The sequence below is a fragment of the Nyctibius grandis genome, chromosome 3 (genome assembly GCF_013368605.1).
Source record: "Nyctibius grandis isolate bNycGra1 chromosome 3, bNycGra1.pri, whole genome shotgun sequence".
NCBI lineage: Eukaryota > Metazoa > Chordata > Aves > Nyctibiiformes > Nyctibiidae > Nyctibius > Nyctibius grandis.
This window is the reverse complement of record NC_090660.1, coordinates 64,300,689-64,323,512: the sequence shown is the minus strand read 5'-3', so window position 1 is coordinate 64,323,512 and position 22,824 is coordinate 64,300,689. Positions and strand designations below refer to the sequence as shown.

The window sequence follows — 22,824 nt, the reverse complement described above, 5'->3', positions numbered from 1 at the left end:
TATGCCTACAAAAGAAACAGTCATTCCTGCCTGGGGAAACCAATTTCATTCCTCACAACATCAAGTTTAAGTAGAATAACCAATTAATATAGATCCTTTAATAATTAGTTTATTGTGCTGATGCATCTGATTGTCAAAATCAATTGTTCTTATCTTTCAAATAAAACACTGGTGTCAGAGTGACCATTTGAAATGACAGTTGGCTCTGTAAACCACAGAGATTTATATCATGTTTATAGGTATATCATTATGTGGATGAAATCATTGATCCTAATATTTGTCTCTACAATTCTTCAGAAACTTTTGTCACACAAACATGGAACCATGAAATAATTCTTGCATCACTTGCAACACAAAGTGATTGGTATTAAATGTACATAAAAGGATGGAAGAATAACATGAAACACGTTTTCTCTGTGCTGCAGGCAGCAGTAACCCTTGCTTGTCTGTAACAGTCATGGCTAGATTAGTGGTGATCTGTGTTTGCAGCCTAAAAGGACTGAAGTTTAAATTGTTATAAGAAATGGCTTGGTATGGCCTGAGGTACTGGACTGATAATTCATCATTGCGTTGCATGGTGTTGCATCTGCTTCCTATTGCCTGTTCAGCAGCTGTTGTGTTAACAATTTGTTGATAGTTTTCAGGAGGACTTTTGGTATTTTTTTTTTTGCTTCCACATATTTATTATCTCAGTATGATATATGTATTATAGCAGACAGGAACTGCACTTCAAATATGTCCAGCAAACACACAAAAAAGTGTTCCAGCTTCCTGCTGGTCCAGGAAAACAGAGACACTTCCGAGGCTGCTGTGTTGAATAAGAGAACATAAAGAGCTAAAAGTATATGTGGCTGGATCAGGTAGAAATTTCCTCTAGCCTGGTATTCCACCTCTGATACCAGATGTCCAGGTAAAGTGTTAACGAACAGGCCAAGCATGTTGTATACTTCCCCAGAATAATCACCCGACTTTCTGATCTCTTGAGCCCAAATTTTTTTTATTATTTAATAAATCTCAATGGATATTTCGTCCGAGAAATTCTGTGTCCCTTTTGAATCTCTGCAAGTTTTTGATATTCATAAGAATCTACACACCTTAACTACACATAGTGCAAAGAAATATCTTCTTTCATTTGGTTTTAATATGGCCTTTGCTAGTTTCACTTGATTTCTCTACTCTGCGACTCAAGTTTCATTTCATGTTAGAGCCTTCAAGAAATTCCCCCGAATTATCCTTTTTTTTCACTGAAGAAAATAATGTCATTTGAGTGTAGAAATGTAGAAAATTTCTTCCCATGTTTCAGGCATCAGTTCCAGAATGTTTGAAGAAGCCAAATGTACCTGTAGACAAAGACTGATGTATCAGAAGTCTTTGATTTCAAGTTTTGCTGAAGAACAAAAGAACAAGCACATGAATCGTGGCGCTTCTTATCAGTTCGCAAGTCTACAAATTCAGAAATTTGAGTGCCAGAGATAAAACAAAAGTCAGGATTGTCTACTTGAATATCTTATGATCAGTTTTGAGATTCATATCCCTGTTCTCCTAGAATGGGAGAAAGAGGTGTAGTGTATATTCTAGTTTATATTCTGACATGCGAGTTTGGTCACACTTTGACCATTCCTCTCTTTCATAAAGATAAAATGCTCTTAAAGACTTTTTTTTTTCCTTGCCTACATTCTGGGAAATCCTCTGTAGAAATGTCAGTGAGTGACAGTCAGGTATTTAAAGGATATATGCTCTTTTCTTTCTGAACTTCAGCTCATCTTTGAGAGGAGTGAATCTGAGAAAAAGCTACACGGTGAAGCAATTTTTGGCACTGGGCAACTAGTATAATTGGTCATATAGACATAGCCACTGAGTCTTATAAAATCTGGAGAAGGCTATTTTATTTTCTTTCGTATGTTGTTATTTGTCAAAACGTCTGGACCATTTTAAAAGTATACAAAATAGTAGGACTTCACTCATTTTGTACTCAGGTATCTCTATTGGTGATAATTACTATACTGATGTTCATATTCAGCAAACTTTCTGTCATTTTCCCATATTCCTTACATATGTGAAAGGACTGTGATGCTGAAAATATTATTTTTTTGCAGGTATTGAATGCTAACATATTAACATCAAGCATTGTATGTTTGTTAAGGAAGGTATCAGCCGGAAAAAACAGGTTTTAATCTCTACCCAAAAGATTAATAAAGGAGATAATCACATCTGCTTCACTACATTCTACAACTTTCTTTTTATTACTTCGAGATTTCTGAAAGACACATGGCATTTTAAATTGTAATAATGTAGAAAGTGACAGTTCCATATAGTAAGAATTTTTTTTATCTGGCTGCATAACCACAGCAAGTTTCTAGACAAAGTTTTCAGAAATTATGTATAAATACAGGTACAAAAGTGGATATATCTTGATTGAGACATCACATAGAAAAAGGAGTAAAATCATTGTTAATTTGCTAACTGTCTTGGGAACTCCCAAAATTCAAGTAGCTCCAAGGGATGGATAGGAACCTGTTCAGGCACGCTGCTATTTCCCTTGGATAGTTTTGTCTTAAAAGGTGAGACCCTAATTACCCCACTTGGGAACGAGATTCAGAAAAACATATTGGATTCTTCAACATTATCACTGTGACCTTAGAAGAACTTAAACTTTATTAGTCCACTAATTCATAGGATTTTTTCAGAGACACAGGAGATACTAAAGTAAGGTTTGAATTTTGCCAAAGTTCCTTATCCCTCATGAGTACTGGGCAAACTTGTAGCTGTAATGTACGTCTAAAATGTTTGTTGTTTCAGAAGTGTTCCCAACATGTATTTATGTTACCCTTCCAAACAGAGCTTGAACTAGCAGCAACAGGGTCTGGTTCTTTTAGGATTCACATATAAATGCTGGCTTGAACCTTCAACCAGTAACCTGGGAAAATTAATCTAAATTCCTTTAGGCTCAAAATATATATTTCCTACCTCAAACATGCATCTTTTGACTTAAAAAGTAGACTGTTGAAGGGGAGAAGAGCAGCAGGGAGGTAAACAGAATAACATGTAACATTCCTCTCTCAAAAACAAAAGCAAAATTATTTATGATTCCTTTCTTTGGATTTTGGTACTAGGACAGGTGGTTGCTCCCCACCTCCTGTAGTAATATTTCACTCACAGTTTGGGACTGTTGAGTCATAGAGCTGCCCTCCCTCCTGCTGGATCGACAGGCTTCATCCAGGGAGCAGCCGATGTCGACGTTTGCTCCAACTGCTCTAGCTATTCTGCTAGCTCTGCTTTTCTGCAAGGGTACCCCCAGCACATGGGATTAGAAATAGTCCTCTTGTATAAACTAGACTCTTAAGTGGACTCTTCTACCTTTAAAAGCTTTTAGACTGTAACTTTTGCATTAGAAGACTTTAAAATACTGCCTTAGATTAGGGCAGCCACTCGTCACACATTTGGGCTTAATTAGTTGGCTGAGGCTTCTACACACTCTCATGATTGTAAACTCTCCTCCACTCCGCTTTATAACGTGCATGCGTTTTAACAGAAATGCCTCCCAAATACAACAGGCAACAACATATGTAAAAGTAGTAAATTTCAGGCTTGCTTGTTGGTTTTCTTTTGTGCATCTCTCCTCTCTGCTGGGTAGCACTATCATCGCTAGCCATGATATTTTAAAAAATGTATTTTAAACATGTACATTTAAAATGTATTTGAAGGAATATTTTGAAATGTGGTAATGAGCCATCCTGTTTTATAGTTACGAAATTAAAAGAAATTCTGAATGTCAAAAGTCTCTGAAATTCCAATATTCAACTAACTCTATGGGTAAAAGTCTGCCCGGGCTCCCTTTCCCCCCAGTGGCTTTTAAAGGAAAAATAATGAAAATTAAAACAGAATTCCTTGTCAAAAATCAATGTAAAAAAAAATCAGATTGTAACTTTGGAACCTAGATAAAATACCTTAGAAAATTATGTGACTGTTGCAGGATTATGCATTATAATGAATTTCAGTCAAAATCAGATTTAAAGGAATGAAAATTTTTATTCTTACAGAAGCATACATTCCAAACAACTTCAGCTTCACCTGGTAGCAAACTATGAGAGCCAAAAATTATATTAGTCTTTTAAAATCAAGTTAATCAAATTGGAAACATTAAAATTATTAAGAAAATACATGAGTATTACATTCCGTCGGTTTTACAAATAAGTTGGAAAATGAGAGTTTTGAAAAGTAAAATGTGGGTGAAGAATTTGATGTACTCTCTGGCAATTAAGACAGTGCAGAAAGGTCTTATGTAGGAAGGTAGAGGATGTGTTCTTTTTACTCGTTTCTACTATAATGATTTAAAACATCATTTTCTGTACAAATAATTTATTAATAACATTTACTTCAGTATAAATATATTCAGCAAAATCCTAAGAACTTGAAATTCATTTGCAGTTTTTCCATTTGTTTCACTGAGACCATAATCTTGTCGTCTATATTTTGCAGATGTTCATAAGTGAATGAGTCAGGGAAATTGTGGAAGTGACTTATAATTTTATTTTTTAGAAAGGTATTTTGCAGTAAGTGTAATCACTTACTTTTCTCTTTAGGCTGCTCTGGAGCAAATCATTAAAGAAAATCTGTGGTTAGCTCAAGAATATCAAATCTTTCAGAACTACTACTTGAACAGTAAAGAAGACCTCACAGAACTCTATGACAATAGAATCAGGGTGGAAGCTGCCATTAGAGATCATCAGCAGGTAAAGTGCTAATATCATTCATTCAATTCATTTATCTCATCTCTAAAATTAATTTGATTAATGCAGCTACTTAATAGCAATAGAATACTTGCTAGTAATACCTATCAATCACCTTAATTCGTATTTTCTTCTCGGCTATTTCACACTTTTTGTATTTTCATTTTTTTGCTTGCTTGCTCAGGTTTTTTACAGAGCAGTTCATGTAACGTATTCAAAATTCACTATTCATAAATTCCACTTTTGCATCTGAAATGTATTTATTTTGTATATAAATATATTATGCGGTAATTAAAATGTACCTTAACATTCTCCATAAAACACTTTTTCTGGAAATTGTGAGTTTTATGACAGCTACAGTCAGAGTCTGTAAGCCTTTAATTTAGAAAACAGCCAAATGAAAACAAAAAAAAGGTAAAATCTAGTTTGAGGAACTTCCATGATGGAGGTATAGTGGCCAGGTATAATGTTTTATTGACTAACTAGTTACATTTAAATGATAGAATTTTTTTTTAAAATATAATAGTGAAACCTGTGGAACCTGGGTCAAGTGATGTCGTAAAACATTGTTGTGGAAATGTAATGCCAATTCACAGAAAATGTCCTTTCTGTTTCTTCGCTTTGTATTTATAGATAGCTCTCAAAACACAAGCCTATCAATACCAACTATAATAAATTAAAAAATATTGTTCAAATATTTTAATCAGGTTATTGCTTGCTTGCCTTTCATATCTATATTTCTGAAAATTAATATGCATTTAAGTCATCATGCTTATAGACCTTAAGTTCACATCAACAATTTCAGGTAAGAATCTTTATTATCTCAGGTCATTTATGCAGGAACTAGGTCCTGATATATTGATATTTTAGTCCATTCTCTAAAAGTACAGTGCAGAAGTATTGAAATAAATAAATTAGATGTGAAATTCAGATTATTTGCTAGTACTTTACTCTTATCAATCCATTTTATATCTTATACCCATATCTTCATCCATTGCTCATTTCCTCATATACTACCTCAGTTAAACTCTAATTTTAAAATTCAGTGTATTCAGTTTGTTCCTGACAAATATAAATAAGAAAATCCCTTCCAAAATATTCTTTTTAACAATATAGCCTTTCTATATTTCAAGGATAAAACTGTTTTTAAGTCATATATTCTTAGGGATAACCATATTTGGAGAACAAGCTGGAGTTTTAAAACATAAAAAGCAGAAGAAATTATTGCCTATCTTTCTTCACCAAGTGTGTGTCAATTATGTTCTGTTAATATGATAGCAGAGGCAATACTATGAGTGTTGAAATATTTTTTTATAAGGACAGGATTCTAGAAGGAGTTTAAAGTATTTTTTTCTGAATGCAGAATTCAAGCCTCTCTACAGAAAAATATGTTACGTTATTGTCTGGACCTTTTATTTCTTTGGATGTAGGACTATCTGTCTTCTACAGTCTTAGAATTTAATAGTTCTTGGTAATTTTTGTGCAACAGATTTCCCACTCAGCAGTTTACTTCTTCTGGACATAGTATGGATGATATTATCATGCATCTCAATGATGTAGTCTGGAAGCAAAGAAAATTGCAAATGAGTTGGCATGTATTATTGCTTTTTTCCTTCTCAATTTGAATACAATAAAATAAACATAGTAAAATATAGCAAAATAGCAATGCAATACCAACAGGATCTAGTTTCATCAGCAGTGCTATATAATCATTTGTTTGGCTTTTAAAAATCTTGTTTATGAAGAAAATGGTTATGAGTATATTGCTATTCTATAGGAGCTTATAATCAGCATTACAATACATATACCTAGCTTGTGTTAGAAATTAGTGATGGCAGTATTTAGAATTTCTGACAGTCCTCTCTGCTGTTCAGCAGCAGTATGTATATGAAGGAGAGAAATTCTATTCACAATATTAATTTGAGGATTACAGAGACAACTAATCTAATTTGCTTTTTGATAACTCTTCACTTTGTTAAATGAATAACTAGTCCAACTATTAGAACAAAATATTTCTACTATTATCACATATTTAGAAATTATGATAAAAGGAAAAAATGTGTTGATTACATACAGCTCCTATAAAAAAGTACCTGTAGCTGTATTTTCTTCTTAGGTTTTTGCTAATAAGCGAATTACAACTGCAACAGAAAATCAGTTCTGGAGGAGTGTCAAAGTAATGGTTTTTCTAGGTGCTGCGCTATATGTATACATTACAGTGACATGGACATTCAAGAAGACAGTGTGTTCATCCTTCCTTAAATCCTGAGAACTTTCTTCCCTATATATGTAATTACTCAAAATTAGAAGCCATTTTTTACAAATACTAATGTAAAAGGCAAATTTTTTTTCCCATAATTTTAACTGGATGTAGTAACTGCTCTAAGTAATGAAGTAGGTTTGCCTTGAGCTCCTAAGTAGCTGCTTTGTTCAGCCCCAGAAAAGGCTCCATCTTGATGATGGGTGAAATAACACTTTGGTAAGATGAAGTGTTTGTCATGACTTTGTAAGCTTCTGTGCACGGTGGAAGGTACCCTTATTGAGAGGAGAGGATCTACATTGCTGAATATAGGGGTTATGTCCATAAAAAGCTTAATACCTTCTTCCGCATAGGGAATGCAAAGGCATGCTCTTGGGTGAGATGTTTTCTTCCTATTGCTATAAATATGAGGGAGATGAGAAGAGGATTTCCTCTCCCACTGACATTTTCTGGATGTTGGTAACTTTTCCTCTGGATATTTAAGGAGAGCCTAGCATACTATACAGATAGTAGCCTGTCATATAACACACGTGCAAGTTTCAGGTTTACTGTGAATGAGAAAAGCATCCTTGCTTTCATAAATTCCTGTGATTAATGAAGAGTTACTCTATAGCACTGGTAGTATGATGCTTTTGTGTGTGTGCATAATTCTACTTCTGATTTTGTCTTCTTAACTCTGTCCCATTATTATATTATAAATTCTCCAACTCTAAGTAATTCCATAAGATTTTGTTTTTGTTAAGCTTCTGAAATCAAAAAGCCAGGTAAAGATCTCAGCTTTAACTAAGAAGAGTTGAAGTTTCTAAGTTCTTTTTTTTGTGTAAAACGTTTCAAAAAGTCATTCCAGTGATCTCTCAAGTATCAGAAACCAGAGGAGATTAAAAAAAAAGTCCCAGAAGACTCTGTGGAGAAGAGTGAGAATTATCCTGAAGAATAGAGAGGCAAAGGGGGGGTGGTGGGGATAAGGACAAGAGGAAGAATCTGCATAGAAGAAAGGAGGAAAATCTGTGTAGGGAAGAGTGAGTGCCAAAGGAAGTATCAGAGAATGTACAGGGAACGTAAAAACTCTATAAATAGAAAAACAACAGAAGTGGGTGGTCAGAAGAGAGAAATGCTCTTGATTTTTGGTAGTGTCCTACTGGAGGGAGGAACTTAGATTAAGTGATCTAAATAGAAAATAAACTATCTGTGAAGTAGAAAGGAATACATAATATGACAAATATAAGGGGTGAAGATTCATTGTTTTCATTGAAATTTAAAATAAAAGGAAAAGCTACAGTAAGTTTTTAACTTTATAGTCTGTATGTTCCATTAATAGTCTTTTGTCTGTTTGTAACCTCAGATATTTTCCTTACTTCTAGTATAAACCAGAAGACCTTGGTTCTTAAAGACAAGCATTTCAGAAATGTGTTGTTGCATGTATAAGAACAACATCATGCATGAGAGAAACCTTTTCTGTCTTCATTCATGTTTACAGTGCTGATGTTCAGTTTTTCAATATTACTTTTCTCCACAAGAGTCTTTGGAGCCATCATTTTTTGTGCTATGAAAAACAAGCAAGTTAAATTTAAAGGGGAATATTCACTCTAGTGTGTCTGAAAACTCAACTCCTAAATGCAGATATTTAAAAAATTCTGAGTTACCATTATCTTCCTTTGACTTAGTATAATTTTTTAAATCACATTCAAGCATTTGCAGGTTTAAAAACCATATTCTTATTGTGTGCCAAAGACTTTAGTATCTGCTAATGTTCATTTGTAATCCTATCTCTAGATAGTATTTTGTAGAGATTTCAAATGACCATAGAGATGTAACAGCTATATGACTTCAAGATGATATTTTGCTTACCTAAGTAATTTAATATTTTTTAAAAGTATTGTATTTTTGGATAGCTGCTGGTCAGATGATAAATACATAAGATTTAGTTTCATTAACAAAAAATAAAATATTTTTTCTGTCTGCAAAGATAGATAGTTTATTACATATACAATCACTACCACAAAGCATTTATATTTATCCTAATGTTTAATTTGATCAAATATCAGTGCAGTCTGATACTTTTACTGTCTGTTAGTTTATTCTCTTTGAGAAAGATGCTTCCCTCCACAAAGACATTCTTTAATTTCGTTTCCCTCATGTATATCTTCCACTGACCAATGGCATGTTTGTCATGTTGGATGTGCTAGCTTCATTATAGCATGAATCACACATTTCTGTCTTTTCCGGATGACATTGGAACAAACTGGTGGATCTTTACATTATCTTTAAATACATTCTATTTAGTACCTAATATTTTCCCTAAACATTTGCTTTTGAGGGCAGTTAGATTTTTTTTTTATAATGCTGATAGATTATTTGTTTTTGCATGCATATTTTGATGTGGCAAAATCTCGTGTGTAGAAAATTTGTAGGTTTATCTTTATGTGGTAGACTTTCAGTAACAAAATCTTGCCTAATAGAGCTTCTGCCCTGCAAATATGTAACAGCAGTTCCTTCTGGAAATCTCAATGGGCTAGCATGTTAGTGCCAGGAATGTGATTATGCATGAAAACCAGTTCTGATTATTTACTGTATCTTTTTTTTTGTACTGAACAAACTTAGAATATCTATTCCATGAGTAAAACTGGATACTTCCAATGTATTGTGCTAACATGTCAATGGTTCTACTGTAGACATCAGCATTTGTTTTCATAATGAAATTGGAGTTGACTCCTGAATATGGAGGTATGAGATGTCATTATATGTTAAGAACCTGTTTACCTGAATCTGTCCTTAACACTACAAGTGGCACAATCTTACAAAACTTTGATAATTGTTTTTTTCACATAACTTCTATTTAAAAATAGTCTCTGTGCAAATTATAATTGCTTTAAAATGTAAGTAAAATAATAATTCTCATATTCACAATCTGCTACATTCAGGTGGCCACATTATAGTAAGAGTTTGGGGAGAGGGAGCCTTTTGATCTCTGTTTCTTTTTTTTTACTTTCTGGATAATTGACATATTATTGCAGTAAAACATATGTAGGGTCAATTCATACTGAATAGTTATTAGAAACCAAGATAACAAAAGTCATTGCACTGCAGTTCAGTTTTGACAGTAAAATTTCTGCAACATTATCACAAATCCTCATGCATTAGTGCAATGATCCTTAATATAGTTTCGTATTAGAATCAAAAGACTGCTGTAGCATACTTGATAAAAAAAGTCATGCAAGTCAAGTGAAGTTCTTTTATGCTTTTATAGAGAACATATTTTCATGTCTTTCTCATGCATGTATCTGACTCTGAGCCCTCTTGGATATTTCTGCCTTTAGTATATTGCTCATCTGAGATATAAATATTTTAAACATAATGTCCCTGTTGTTTAGAAAGACCAAATAGAATATAAAGTAAATCTGACAATGGACACATGTCACATGTTTAGACAATTAATTCCTTCTGATTTTGTTGTTCCTGTTCATTGACCTAATTGAAAAAAATACTCTTCCCATATAAACAAAAAAATAATTTCTGTCTCTAAATTGTGTTTTTGCGTAGTCAGTTCACTTATCTGGCGATCTCGGATTGCTTCATGTCTTCACAACACTAATAGTGAAAACATGGATAAAATTATGGCAAAAATGGCCCCCCATTCCCATTTCCTTACAAATCTTAAATGAAAAATAATACTGTCAAGGATTCAGTGTGAAAAAAATTAAAATTATCATAGAAGAAATATCAGAATTGTTATCTGTTTTTAAATTAAATGTTTAACCAGCTTTCAGAGCTGTTTTGATTAGGAACAGAAGTGAGTAATGGAGCCAACATTTGTTTTTTGCCAGTATAACAAGACTAGATAGTAGCTAGTAAGCAAAAATGTGTCGTTTGCAGTATTTTTAACTGAGGTTCTTTCTGCCTTTAGATGTTTGGCACTATGGTAAATTGACAGAATAGCCGGTTTCATCTGAAAACATGAGGGAAAAAATGTATCTTCAGTAAATTTTTCATTATGCGAATTTACTAAACTTTCTTTGAGCTAATTATATTTAAACAATGTAAACATGAAGTTAAGGTTGTAATTAAATTTGAATCAATAACTCAATAAGTTCAAATGACTCGATCAGAAAATTAATACAACAGGCAGCCAAGTCAAATTATTAGTTTGATAGCAAAAGGAAGTTACTGAGATAATTTATAGAGAAGTCAGTCTCCTTTCCCTATGTATCAGCCATATCAGTGGCTAGTCAGGTTACAGTTTTGTTGCATAGGACAGAAGCAGTCACAGGACACAGCGATGTCTGTAGGACTTCAGTGTTAGTAAGATCGTACAGTCTCCCAGAAGAAGGTGTCCCGTTACAGGAAGTGAAATATCTTTGTTTTTTTCTAAAAGAAATACAGAAATTTGATAACTCATTTAGGCATTTATTTTTAAAATTGAGTGTTCTCTTATGCCTGGAGAGAAAATATGAGAAAACTGCTTTTTTTTCCTGCATAATCGTAGATATTTTCAGGATACATTACCCCTTTTCTGTCTCAGGGCCACCTGTGGTATCAAGACAAACAAGATGAATCAGAATATTCCAAGTAGTTGTAATGGCTCAGGTTTCTTACAGCAGGCAATCTTTATACAGGGGGGTCAGGGATGGCGATGCTTTTACGCACAGACCTTGATTTCACAAAGCCAGAAACTTGACTACAGATCAAATATTCCTCCAGTGCTGTATTGACAAGAGTTGGTGCTAAGAAGGTTGTGATGTCAGCTTGTGAGTTAAAGGGTATGAGGGAATAAACAAAAACTATCTTTTGTAAAACATCAAGTAATTTAATCAGTAGAGGTTTTTTTCATGTGTTGGATTGCTGCATATCAGTAACTTCACTTAGGGACAAAAGATCAAAGAAACTAGTATGAGCTCAGTTCTTCCACTAGCAGCTTTTAACCTTTAAAGTGTAAGCTTCTTTTCATTATTTCCTAATAGATTCTACCTTTATTTAAAAAGAATTGTTGGGTTTTTTTTTTCCTCCACATCCGTATGTCTCTTCCAGACTCTACTCAGCACAGGATGAACAGAATAGGAAAAGACAGTCTGGGGTAGCACCTCTTTTTTACTAACCAAAGCAGAAAGAGATGGACATTTTTCGCACTTCTTCTACTATACTATCCCTTCTAACATGTACATAAACAGTAATATGCCTTTATGTACATATTGCAGGAAAGACCTGGTCTGAGGCTGATCAGTCCTCAGTCAGCTGGTGGGTGAGATCTTCTGTCTTGTTTCATGTATCCATGAAAATATTGTTTAACTAGGAGACTTAGTTTTGGCAAGTTTTGCAACACACTTGCCTTAGGAAGTAAACCTTACCCTGATCCCAGTGTTCTGAGAGGTTTTGTACTGGGAAATCTACATATGTGGGCTGACTTGCCCTAAGATAACACTGGTTTGTTCTGTAACACTTTACAGAAATGTTAGAATTATTACTGAGTCACAGATTTATTTAATCAAAAAAAAAGGCAGAATCAACAGGCGGAATAGCTTCCATTATTAAATCCAACTTCCCTCCTTTTTTTTTTCTTTTTACTTTCTTTCTCTTATTTACACATAAAGTAGCCAGGTTGAATGGTTGCAGAGTTGTGTGTTTACTAAACAACTTCCTGAGGAAAAGTTGAAAAGTACAAAAGATATCCATATCTTATTTAATCTACTTTACATCTTCATTTTTAACCACATGGATTAATAGTTTAAGATTTGCATTCTTATTAGCTACATAAATTCACGTTCATTCACATTTACTTCAAACTTACATTAAGAGCATCATTAAGATCACAGTGTTATAGTTTAATGTTGCAAATACTTTATAAAAATATTTGATGTCAAAATAGCTTGACTTAACGTTCAATAGCTGACCAAAAAAACTTGCAGCAAACAACCAACAAAATGCTCTAAATTAATAAAAATCATACTTTTGCTTTCCTTTTTGGCTCATAAACAAAGTGGTTAGAATCTTTCAGGATTATAAAGCACACCTACACTGTAGCTCATACCAAAAGCCTTATTAGGGGTGCTTATTTTAAAGCCTTATTAGGCCTACATTTTCCACTTGAAAACCAAAAAATTCTTAATAGTTTAACATATAAGATTAACGCACCTTGTTATGCAAACTGTTATTCTAGAAACTGGTAGAAAATTTGTTTTGCACCTTCTCAAACCTTCCTGCTCAGAAAGGATTAAAATAGCATAAATCAACAAGAATGGTCTCAGCTAGAATTACCTGGAAAAGTTTGACAAAACAATTCTCAAGTGACTGTGTTGAATGTCTGTGTGTATTTATGCGTACTCTGAACCGGTCGTGTGAAGATATAGCTCCAGGACCTCTGCTGGAACCAGGGCTTTACTAGCTGCATCCCATGGAGCTGAGGCAACTAGCCTGTGGTTTTTAAGTCAAACATCTCTCTGCAGTTTGAGTAACTCCCAAAGGCACTTGTCCTAGTGAGGCAGATTGTGGCAGACATAGTATTTGAGGAGTTTGAGGACAGCAATCTGCCTGATAGTCGTAAAGATAGTTGGGAAAAACCTATGGCATGCCAGGTGTCCAGATTTCTTGAGTGACACATTAAATTGTCATAGAGATGGAAAGTCTAGATGTCATAACATCTTTTCATTCTAACAATCATTATTCTTTTCAGTTTTCATTACTTCCCACAAATTTAGATCACTTATCAAACTGTTATAAGCCTTGAATCTACCAGAGATCTCAGGGAATATATTTCACCAAAGAAATACTATATGTTGGTATTTCTGAGGGAAACAAAAAAAGGTATTCCATGCTTTTGGTTTCACAAAAAAAGCTTTTTTTGCATTTCCTTTCAATTTGGAATGGGAAAAACAATTGTCAACAATGTGCTGGCCAGCTCCAATCCTATACTACACATTCTATCATTTACAGTAATTATCTAATTTGTTTACTAGAGGATTCATAACAGAAGAAAATTATATGGAGAATATAATTCTATGTAAGCAACCATCTCAAGGAAACTATTATAGCTGTCAGCAGTCTTTTTTTGTTCAAGTTCGTCCACATAAATAATATCCCATCTTGTAAGAAAAGCAGGTAGATCTGCCATCTCATGTGTTGAGGTTAAGGAATATTATGAAAAGTGACAGCACTATGGCTATAAACATGTTAATGACTAATCTTAAGATTAACTTAAAAAATGAGAGATGGCTTAAATAGAAATTTGGAGTGAGAAAGCAGAATCACTTTATCCTTTGAAACACAGTGTGGAAAGAAACTGATGCATGGTATGAATCACATTAGCTTTCCAAATCAGTCATTTTCACAAAGACACAGAAAATAGCCTAATACAGATTTGGTTGAAGGCTTCATTAACATTACGACAACAAGGATCAAGATCTTATGAAAAAGACCTATGTCACAACAAAGAGTAGCTAAACGGATTAGACTCTTTTGGTGTATGTCATACATCAGCCTGTTCTGGCATTCAGTGCTCCACATCAGAGTGATACACCTTCATCGTGTATCACCAGCCATGGCCTGTTTTGGAGATAATACCATCTCTGTTGTTCATTAAGAGCTGTTCAGCTTCATATCTGAGTATAAGAGTCAAGGGCTGCCACAGACTGTGCAAGAATAGCTCAGCAATGTCGATGGCCAGCATCTTACCCCTGTTAGATATTTAACCACCCACCATTGCAAGCATCCACGGAATTGAGAAGGGAACATACTAAGAGCAGATATGCCATTCTGCTATCCCAGCAGTCTTGAAGTTATTAATATTGAAATTCAAACAAATCAGTCTCCGTAGGAAGAATGGCAGAATCAGAGGGGTTTCCCTTGATAATAACAAGGAGACTAGGTACTAGCTCTTGGAAAGCGTTACATTAACAAGCTGGGGGACACACAGTAAGAACATATAGATTTGTCTGGAAGGAATAGATGAAAAAAATTTTTTTTTAATCAGATGTGCCTCCTCAGCTTTCTGATGAAAATCTATGACCTAAGAAAACAAGTAGAAAAGGTATAAAAACAGGAAGGAGTTCATCATGTTTTGGGCTCCCAGTCAATCATTTACAGTGCTGACAGTGCTGTTCTTTTTCTTCTGCTGTCTCCTACTGACAGTGAGTCAAATTCCTCTTCAGTTTTAGCAGGCTTTGTTACTGTCAGTTATTTACCGTGCTAGGAACTTTGTTTCTGCTCCCTTGGGAAATTTAATAGTATCTAATGATGGCATCTCTGAGGTTAAAGTGTCTGGACTGCAGCATTAGTGAGTCAGCCGCACTATGACAGTACGTTAACTGTAATTATTTACAAGTAAGTAAACTGTAGAAGAGGCTGGAATAAAAGATTATGCTAGAAAAGACTCAGGCAGTCTTTTGTAATCTGGTGTACCACCAAGAGGTATAGCAGAGCTGTGCAAGTCAATTTTTAGTTAGAAACAAATACCAAAAATTCTTCAAATTTGTTTCAGGCTAATCTAAGATTTTCAGAATTTGAGACAAAGGAAAAGGAAACATTGTAGGTTGGAAAAGACTAAAGTTTAGCTTCTGAAAATTATCGGTTTGTTTGTTTTGATTAAAAACAAAGGATATTCAGAAATGAATGGCTAGATTAGAGAGGGCATTTGATGTTTTTCAGCAAGGGGAGATGGAGTACTTCCTCACTTAAATGTTGGTAATTCAGATGCTCAGCATCCTTCCAGGTTCAAGCATCCTATTAATATGATGGGAAATAAAATTCCCTCCTTTCCCAAGAACACCTGTCTGAATGACCAGGTTACAAATTATCCTTGGCCAAGTCTGTCTTGGTTTCTCACTGTATTGTCACACACTGTGAATAATTAGTTTTGAAGGAGACGAAAAGGATGAAATAATCATTAAGGTGTTCATCTAACAGTAGAACTTTGTTCTGAAAGAAATTTTGAGTAAATTGTGTTAAAAGAAGAAGTTTCATCAGTGATGCAGAAGGAAGCAACCCCAGAATAATGTAGGTCCTAGATCTGGGCATGTTACTGAAAGGTATCACATCTTCTTTCAAATCTCTGCTCAAATGAGACAGTGAGAGTGTGAATTTGAGTCTTCCACTTCTTGAGTACCCTTAACCCTGGGATTATCCAGGAGGTGGAGTGCAGTCCCTCCATGATTTTCAGGGTTCAAGCTTTTACCTCTCTACATTACTACATGTCAAGGGGCTTCTGCGGCTGACAGCAGTCACTGCAAGCCGCTCCTGCTTCTTCTGGCCCTCCTGCTCCTACCTGGCCTATGTAGTAGAACTGGTAGCTTTTTCCTTGCTCTCTGGATCTAGTGAGGATGTGATGGGATACTGGAACACTTGTTCAGGTGTCCCAAAGGCCTGGTTTGTAGTGTCATTCCCCTTCAGTGAAGAGTACCTTTGCCCAGCTCCTTTGAATTTTTCTTGTCTGAAATCAGGTTGAGTCTGTCAGTAAGAGCACTCTTTCAGAATATAAAAAAATGACAACACAAATACAAATAATGTTAACTAAGAACAAAAGAAAAAATACATTTATTCTATTTATGCTGCAAATGTGTGACAATTCCCATCTTCAGCTAGCTCTCTGCTTCCCTCTGGATAAGGAGTTTGTCAGGGTTCAGCGTTTGTACATGCTCCTATCTCTTTGTGGACTACCTTACATGCTACAATCACTCCCATCTTTCAAAACTTCAAAGAGGTCTAGATGGATTTAATCTTTTGCTTGAAACTAGCAGAACATATGACCCAGGAGAATAAGTGAAGCTTTATTAGAATAAAGCTTCTTTCTGTACCCGGAAGTTACCTTGTATACTTAACTGGTTAGTAAATAACCCTTTGCTTCAATGAGGTGTGAAACTCTTGCTTCTCCCTTTGGTGGCTATTTGACATTTTTCAGCAAGGATATGTCTTTCAATCAACCTGACATGCCATATCAACCTTCAAATTAAAAAAAAAACACATACTGACATATAAACAATTAATTGGTTTGTAGCCTATTGCTGCTTCTTGGTTGAAATCAGATGTGATGGCGGTGAGCCATTCTGTTGTGACAACGGTTTTGGAGTGAGCAATCCCCAGCTCCTTAGGCAAACTGACACAGTACAGCCAGGAGTGAGGAGGGATAGAGGAAGTGGCAACACCTGTTTGAGGTCAGAAAGGACTGAGGGAAGATGCAGAATTTCATCACAGTAAGTGGCCCACTGAAGATACTCCTAAGTGTAGATACTAACATTGGAACACAGTTCCATGGCAACTTCAGCAAATCTAAATTATTGCAGCTGCAGTCTGGCTCCTCCCTCATGCTGGTGTGCTGCCAGCACTGGGTACGAGCTTGGAGAGCTGATGTGGCAGAACACTAACCTGGCAAACCAGGTTTACCTGCAGCCACATCTACACCCTGAATGACAGCTTTGCCAACTCACTTGCCTGCATGCCACCTGCACAAGACAAGTTGGGGTGCACTGCTGGGCATTGGGTGAATGCTGTAACCATCACTGCTCTGGCTGATATTTTCACACACTGCTGTGGAGCTAAAACTTCGCATAGTCTCTCTCATACCTCTTTTTAAAGTAACACTTATATAGCCTTTTCCATAGAGCAGTGTTGATAGAAGTTTTCAATCATCTGACCTACCAAGTACACTCAAAATGTGTAATTCCACCAATTCTGAAAGAGGACGCAAAGATCTCTTTACGTGTCTTGCTTATAAAGTTAATATGGGATTAAAATATATGTCAATTTGTCCTGAAACATATAATCTTAGAGCTGGGTCTGAGTACTCCCTGAAGAATTTTTGGGTTGTATTAAGATAAATATTTTATTAGAAATTAAACCAAAACGATATAAGGCAAACCACTTTTCCTTGCTTGACTGAAGGAATTATATCTAATGCCCTGATCAAAGAGGTCTGTAAGATAGAATTGTGATGGGTTCTTGCCACAAGACAAAGTCAGAAATGAAACAATGACCTAGGCTAGAAATTCACTTCTCTAGGGAGCAGCTGTAGCACATTAATTCATGCTCTCCGGTATGAATCCCTGCAAATCACTAGAGATAAATCCAGGTTTTGGGATCTATTGGAATAAATGCATCACATAAATATTTTAAAGTTATCTAGCCCTTTTAAAAAAAAAGAAAAGAGTATTCACAATTTCTGAGAAGGATTTGCTGAACTGAAGAGCAAATGACTGAATGCAAAAAAGAGGGTGGGAATGAGGAATTACAGTATGAAAAAGCAGAAAGAATGTTCTAATTTCCAGAGATAAACTGTGTTGATGCAGCTTTACTATCCATTTCCCAGTAACCCAGTGTAATTTTGTTAGTCCTAATATGTTTTACCACTAAATCTAGCCATTCTTGACATTGATTTCAGTGCAATTTGTGTAATAGGTCAAGTAAAGTGGTGCTTATTGACTGCTGATTGTGTACGTTTTTCCACCTGAAGTGTTATTGTTAATTGACATGCTCTTTCATTTTCCTGAGATAATTTTCATTCTGTGTGAATAACTGCCTGAAATTCCCCCTTTATAAATTAGGTCTGTTTCATGGCAAATATCAAATATAGTTTTGAAAATCAGATAAATTGCAGACACTAATTCATTCCTTCAACAACAGAACATTAAAATAATCAGATTCAAGCTGGTTTGTCAAACATAATTTACTTTTAGTGAATATATGCTGTCTGCCCCTAACTAAATCACCCATTTCTAAATGTCTTGTAATCTTGTCCCGTACCATTATTTCTATTTCATCTTTCTTGCAAAAGAATTCTGGCTAACACTAATGGCCTGAAGTTTTCTGAATAATTCTTTCTGTCTTGACATATTGCAGGATGCTCTACCGCTATTCCTAACCAATTACATATCTTATATTGACAGACTCTCTATCTCAGTTCTTGGAGATTATAGAATTATAAGAAAGGGTATCTAATTATGGCTTGTTGCTGTCCCATATGAAGCTTTTTTTTTGTATTTCAAAGGTTGCCTTCATAATTTTTTTGTAATTATGAGCATGTTGATATGAATGGTACTTACCTTTCTGATGTCAAGGATGCATGTATAGTTTCCTTCAGCCAATGAGAGCAAACTCGTAGAAAGAAACCCAAACATCGTTTTAAGCAATCACAATCTGACTTCTGCATTAGTGAACTAGCAAATAATACAAGAGTTTCCTCTTGTTGTTCTATTGAGAATTCCAGTGTTGATCCCTCTATGGTCATACTTGTTTCCTTTAATTAGTTCCAAATGTGTGTTTCTCCATTTCTAAGGTTCTCAAAATGGCTGAAACAAAGCCATGACAGAAACAAAGACCCCAAGAAAAATTTCCCCTCTTGAAATGTCATCTCGGATGAAGATCTTCCTCTGTCACCCTTTTGTAGATTGAGCACAGGTAGAATCTGCTACCTTCAACTTGGTTTTGCAAATAAATCCCTTTAATTCAGATCTCTTGAAATAATAACTACTTTTCTGTCATTCACCCAAGTAGTCTCCTTTCCCAGCACTCCCCATGGTAGCCTATGACTCTTGTGTTTCTTCTGCATACTGGGATTCCAGCAGAACTCCTTTCTGGGCTACTTCCAGGAAGAATGTGACACAGCCAGGCATCAAACCTCTTACTGTCTCTCTCATTCTGTGGCAGGCAGAGAAGGCAGTTATTCACTACAATTTAAAAAAGTGTGAATTGAAATCTCAAGATTACATAGTCTAAAATACGACTTATACATAGGATTATTCTGTGACCATGCATGTGTTGACTTCATTAAAGCTGCATAACTTGGAAAACATATTTTTAGATCTATGAGCTTTGTCGCTACTCTTGCTAAAGTCTGGAAATGCTTCCCAGAGTCCACTCCTCAAGGGAACCACCTTCCTGGGTACTTGCGTCTCATAAACGTCCTTCAGAGGGCACACAGCTGCCAGAAGCCTAGTGAAAACTCAGAGCAGAGAAGTGGTACTTGGCACTCTAGAAGAGGTTCTTAAACCAAGGACTAGCTTTTTAAATTTCTTGGCCTTAAATGACTGTGGACACCGTATCATTTTAGTGCAAAGTCCAGGTTGGTTACTTTAAAATAGTGCTGAAAATAATCCCATCCTACTGGTAAGTCTGTCTCCAAGCTTTCATTCTACTTCAAGGCATAGGTCAGGAATTGTATAGACTTATGCTACTCTAATAGTTCACTACACCAAGGTCTTAGGCACACCAAATATGCTCTGTAGGCATACTACATTCTCCTTTGTCACTCCCCATCTCCCTGCTCTGCTTTCCTTGGGCCAGCTGAGTACATGAGAATAACTACAGCATACACAGATATCTCTGTGTGGGCTGCTCTAAAGAAGTGGTTTTGCACAGGTGCAACTGAAAAACCCTCAGGGGACCTGGGAGGGTTGTGACAAAGTGTCAAGTAGAAAGAATCCAGCCTGATTTGCTGAACAACCATCGTTGATAACAGTTAAGAAAAAAAGTACGTTTTATTTGTATACTCAGTACACTTGAACCCAAAGTCAACAAATGATATAAAATATTGACTCACCATGTTATTTTCCAGATAATTATTATTTACAGTATTAGCGAACTAGTGTCCTTTGTGAATCTCATTCAAAATGCAGTTTTACAGAACAGAGGAAACCTTCCTCATCCTGAGATATAACAAAAACAAATTCAGCTCCATTCCTTGCAGAAATCTCTTATCATGTTACACAAGCTAATATGTAAATGTTTGGAAGATATGTTTCTTTGGCACCGTATCATACATGTAAATGATTTCTATTATTTTCTTCCTGAATGTATCTGAAAACAAAAGTATATACTAAATAATATTATATATATACACAATCTTTCTAGAAATTATATTCATTTCAGACATCAAATTCAAGCTAAGCAAAATGTCAAACTTTGTTTACTAATTTCGTATTTATCTTTTCTTTTAATATCCTGTCTTGGTTCTCTAGTTATAACGTAGATGCACCTAAAGTTTGCTAGAAACATTTGCCATTAGCTTCTTCTAAAAAAAATTAAATTTGAGGATAATCCTACCTCCAGAGCTTATTCTGTTCCTGGCCATTGACTGTGACAGTGAAAGGCTCATCTGAAAGCAGTGGAGCATCCCATCTAAAAGCATAAAACATATTACATTTCATGAAAAAGCTAATTCAGATTGTTTAATTCTGGTAATATTGCCTCTGTCACCTTCAAAATCAAAATGTTCTTTCCTGTTATTATAAAGAAAACAACCAAATTGCTTAAAAACCCATTTGAATACACAGCTGCCTTATGTTGCATACTAATTTGATTAAAAATGCTTGTGCCTCACCAGCATTTTTTACATAAAACACACTGGTGAATTTAACACAGAAATATAAATATATTTTAGCAAGTTTTGATGATAGAGTACGTTATAGCGTCCACAATACCCCTGGACTGAACAAAGACTTCAATGCAGTATTGGAAGATGCTAAACTGAATGTCTTGCTGTATTTGTTTGCTCAATGCTTTGGGCACTGTGCCAACCTCATTGCGAATAACTGCATTAGTCAAGTGTATCCAAATTATTACAACACAGCGTCCATCCCACTTATTGCTGTTGAAGCATTTTCTGAGTCTTCACATCACTAAAAACATTTATTTGAGGGGAGAGCTTTGCATAAATTCAGGACAATTTTAATTTTAGACAGAAAATCTTAGCATCTTTACAAGTTGCTTGTGTAACTAGGTTTTCCTAGAAAGAATAATTAAGAAGTAATTGCACTACTTTTGTTTACCTATTATGAACACCTTGCCTAAAGTGGGGAGCTACTGTGGCAATAGAATGAAGAAAAGAAGAGACAGAACAGGATTCATTGTATTTATTTTTCAGCTGATAGAAATAAGAATTGTCAATAGTCATCTCACCTTCTTCTGTCTTCACTCTACCAGCTTAACTCCTTAATCCTTGATGTAGATGATGATGTTGCAATGAGTCCTTGTGGATTTCTCTTTACCATGCTTTTATAAGAGAGATGGCAGATGGTATGTATTTTAATCTTTTCTCTCCTTGATGTGATCCTCCTCCTTAGCAACCATTGTGCTAAAATATGTCTGCAAGCTACAGAACATGAAGCTCCCCACGTTCCCACCTTTTCATTTCAGGATAGCTCAGGTCAAGGTGATCGGGTAGTGTCCAAAACAACCAAGCAACATTGACCACTGCAGCCCTTGCTGGCTCACTTCTCACAGTTGGCCATTTGCATTACTCTGCTCAGAATAGCCCAGGTCATGAGGCATAGTTCTGACATGAGAGATGTATTGGAGCTGCTTGATAGCTACATGTCATTCAAGAGATGTAGTCTGATCATTCCTGTTGTATACAGCTGGGCTGGCAAGGCAAAGAAATCTCCCTCCTCCTTGGTTAGGAATTGGTGTTTTCTTTCTCTTACAGTGGGCAGCAGTATTTTTTTTAAATTATCTAAGCCCAGCAAAACCAGATTTCAAATTGCCATATTAGTGATATGTCCTTAAGCTTTTATTGTGGACACCAGGTCCATCAGTGGTCTGTATTTTATTAAGCCCCTTGGTTGGGAGTGAAAACTCGAACCTCTTGTACCAACGTGTATGGCTGAGTTTATTGTAGCTGGTAGTTTTGTCTGGTGCACCGTATTGGCCAGGAAAGTATATATTCTCATGCCATGAAAGTCTAAATTATCATCTGCTAAACTTGGTTAGAAACAGGAAATTTCAATATTTTAAAAAATACTTGACATTATATTGAAAAGCAAAAATCTCTACGCTTCCTGTGAAAGAAAATTTTTAAAGCCATTGACTTTGAAATTCTGACATTTTTCTTTTCCATCATAAGAAAAACCTATTTTGACA

At 35.3% G+C, this 22,824-nt stretch overlaps 1 protein-coding gene across 1 annotated transcript in view; it reads left to right on the top strand.

Moving 5' to 3' along the window:
- Positions 1 to 22,824, top strand: part of CCDC178 (coiled-coil domain containing 178) — a 179,131-nt gene that overhangs the window by 114,127 nt on the left and 42,180 nt on the right. Inside the window, exon 17 of the mRNA XM_068397234.1 lies at positions 4,584 to 4,733. Within this exon, the coding sequence (XP_068253335.1) occupies positions 4,584 to 4,733 (150 nt within the window). The remainder of the gene's footprint in view (positions 1 to 4,583; positions 4,734 to 22,824) is intronic.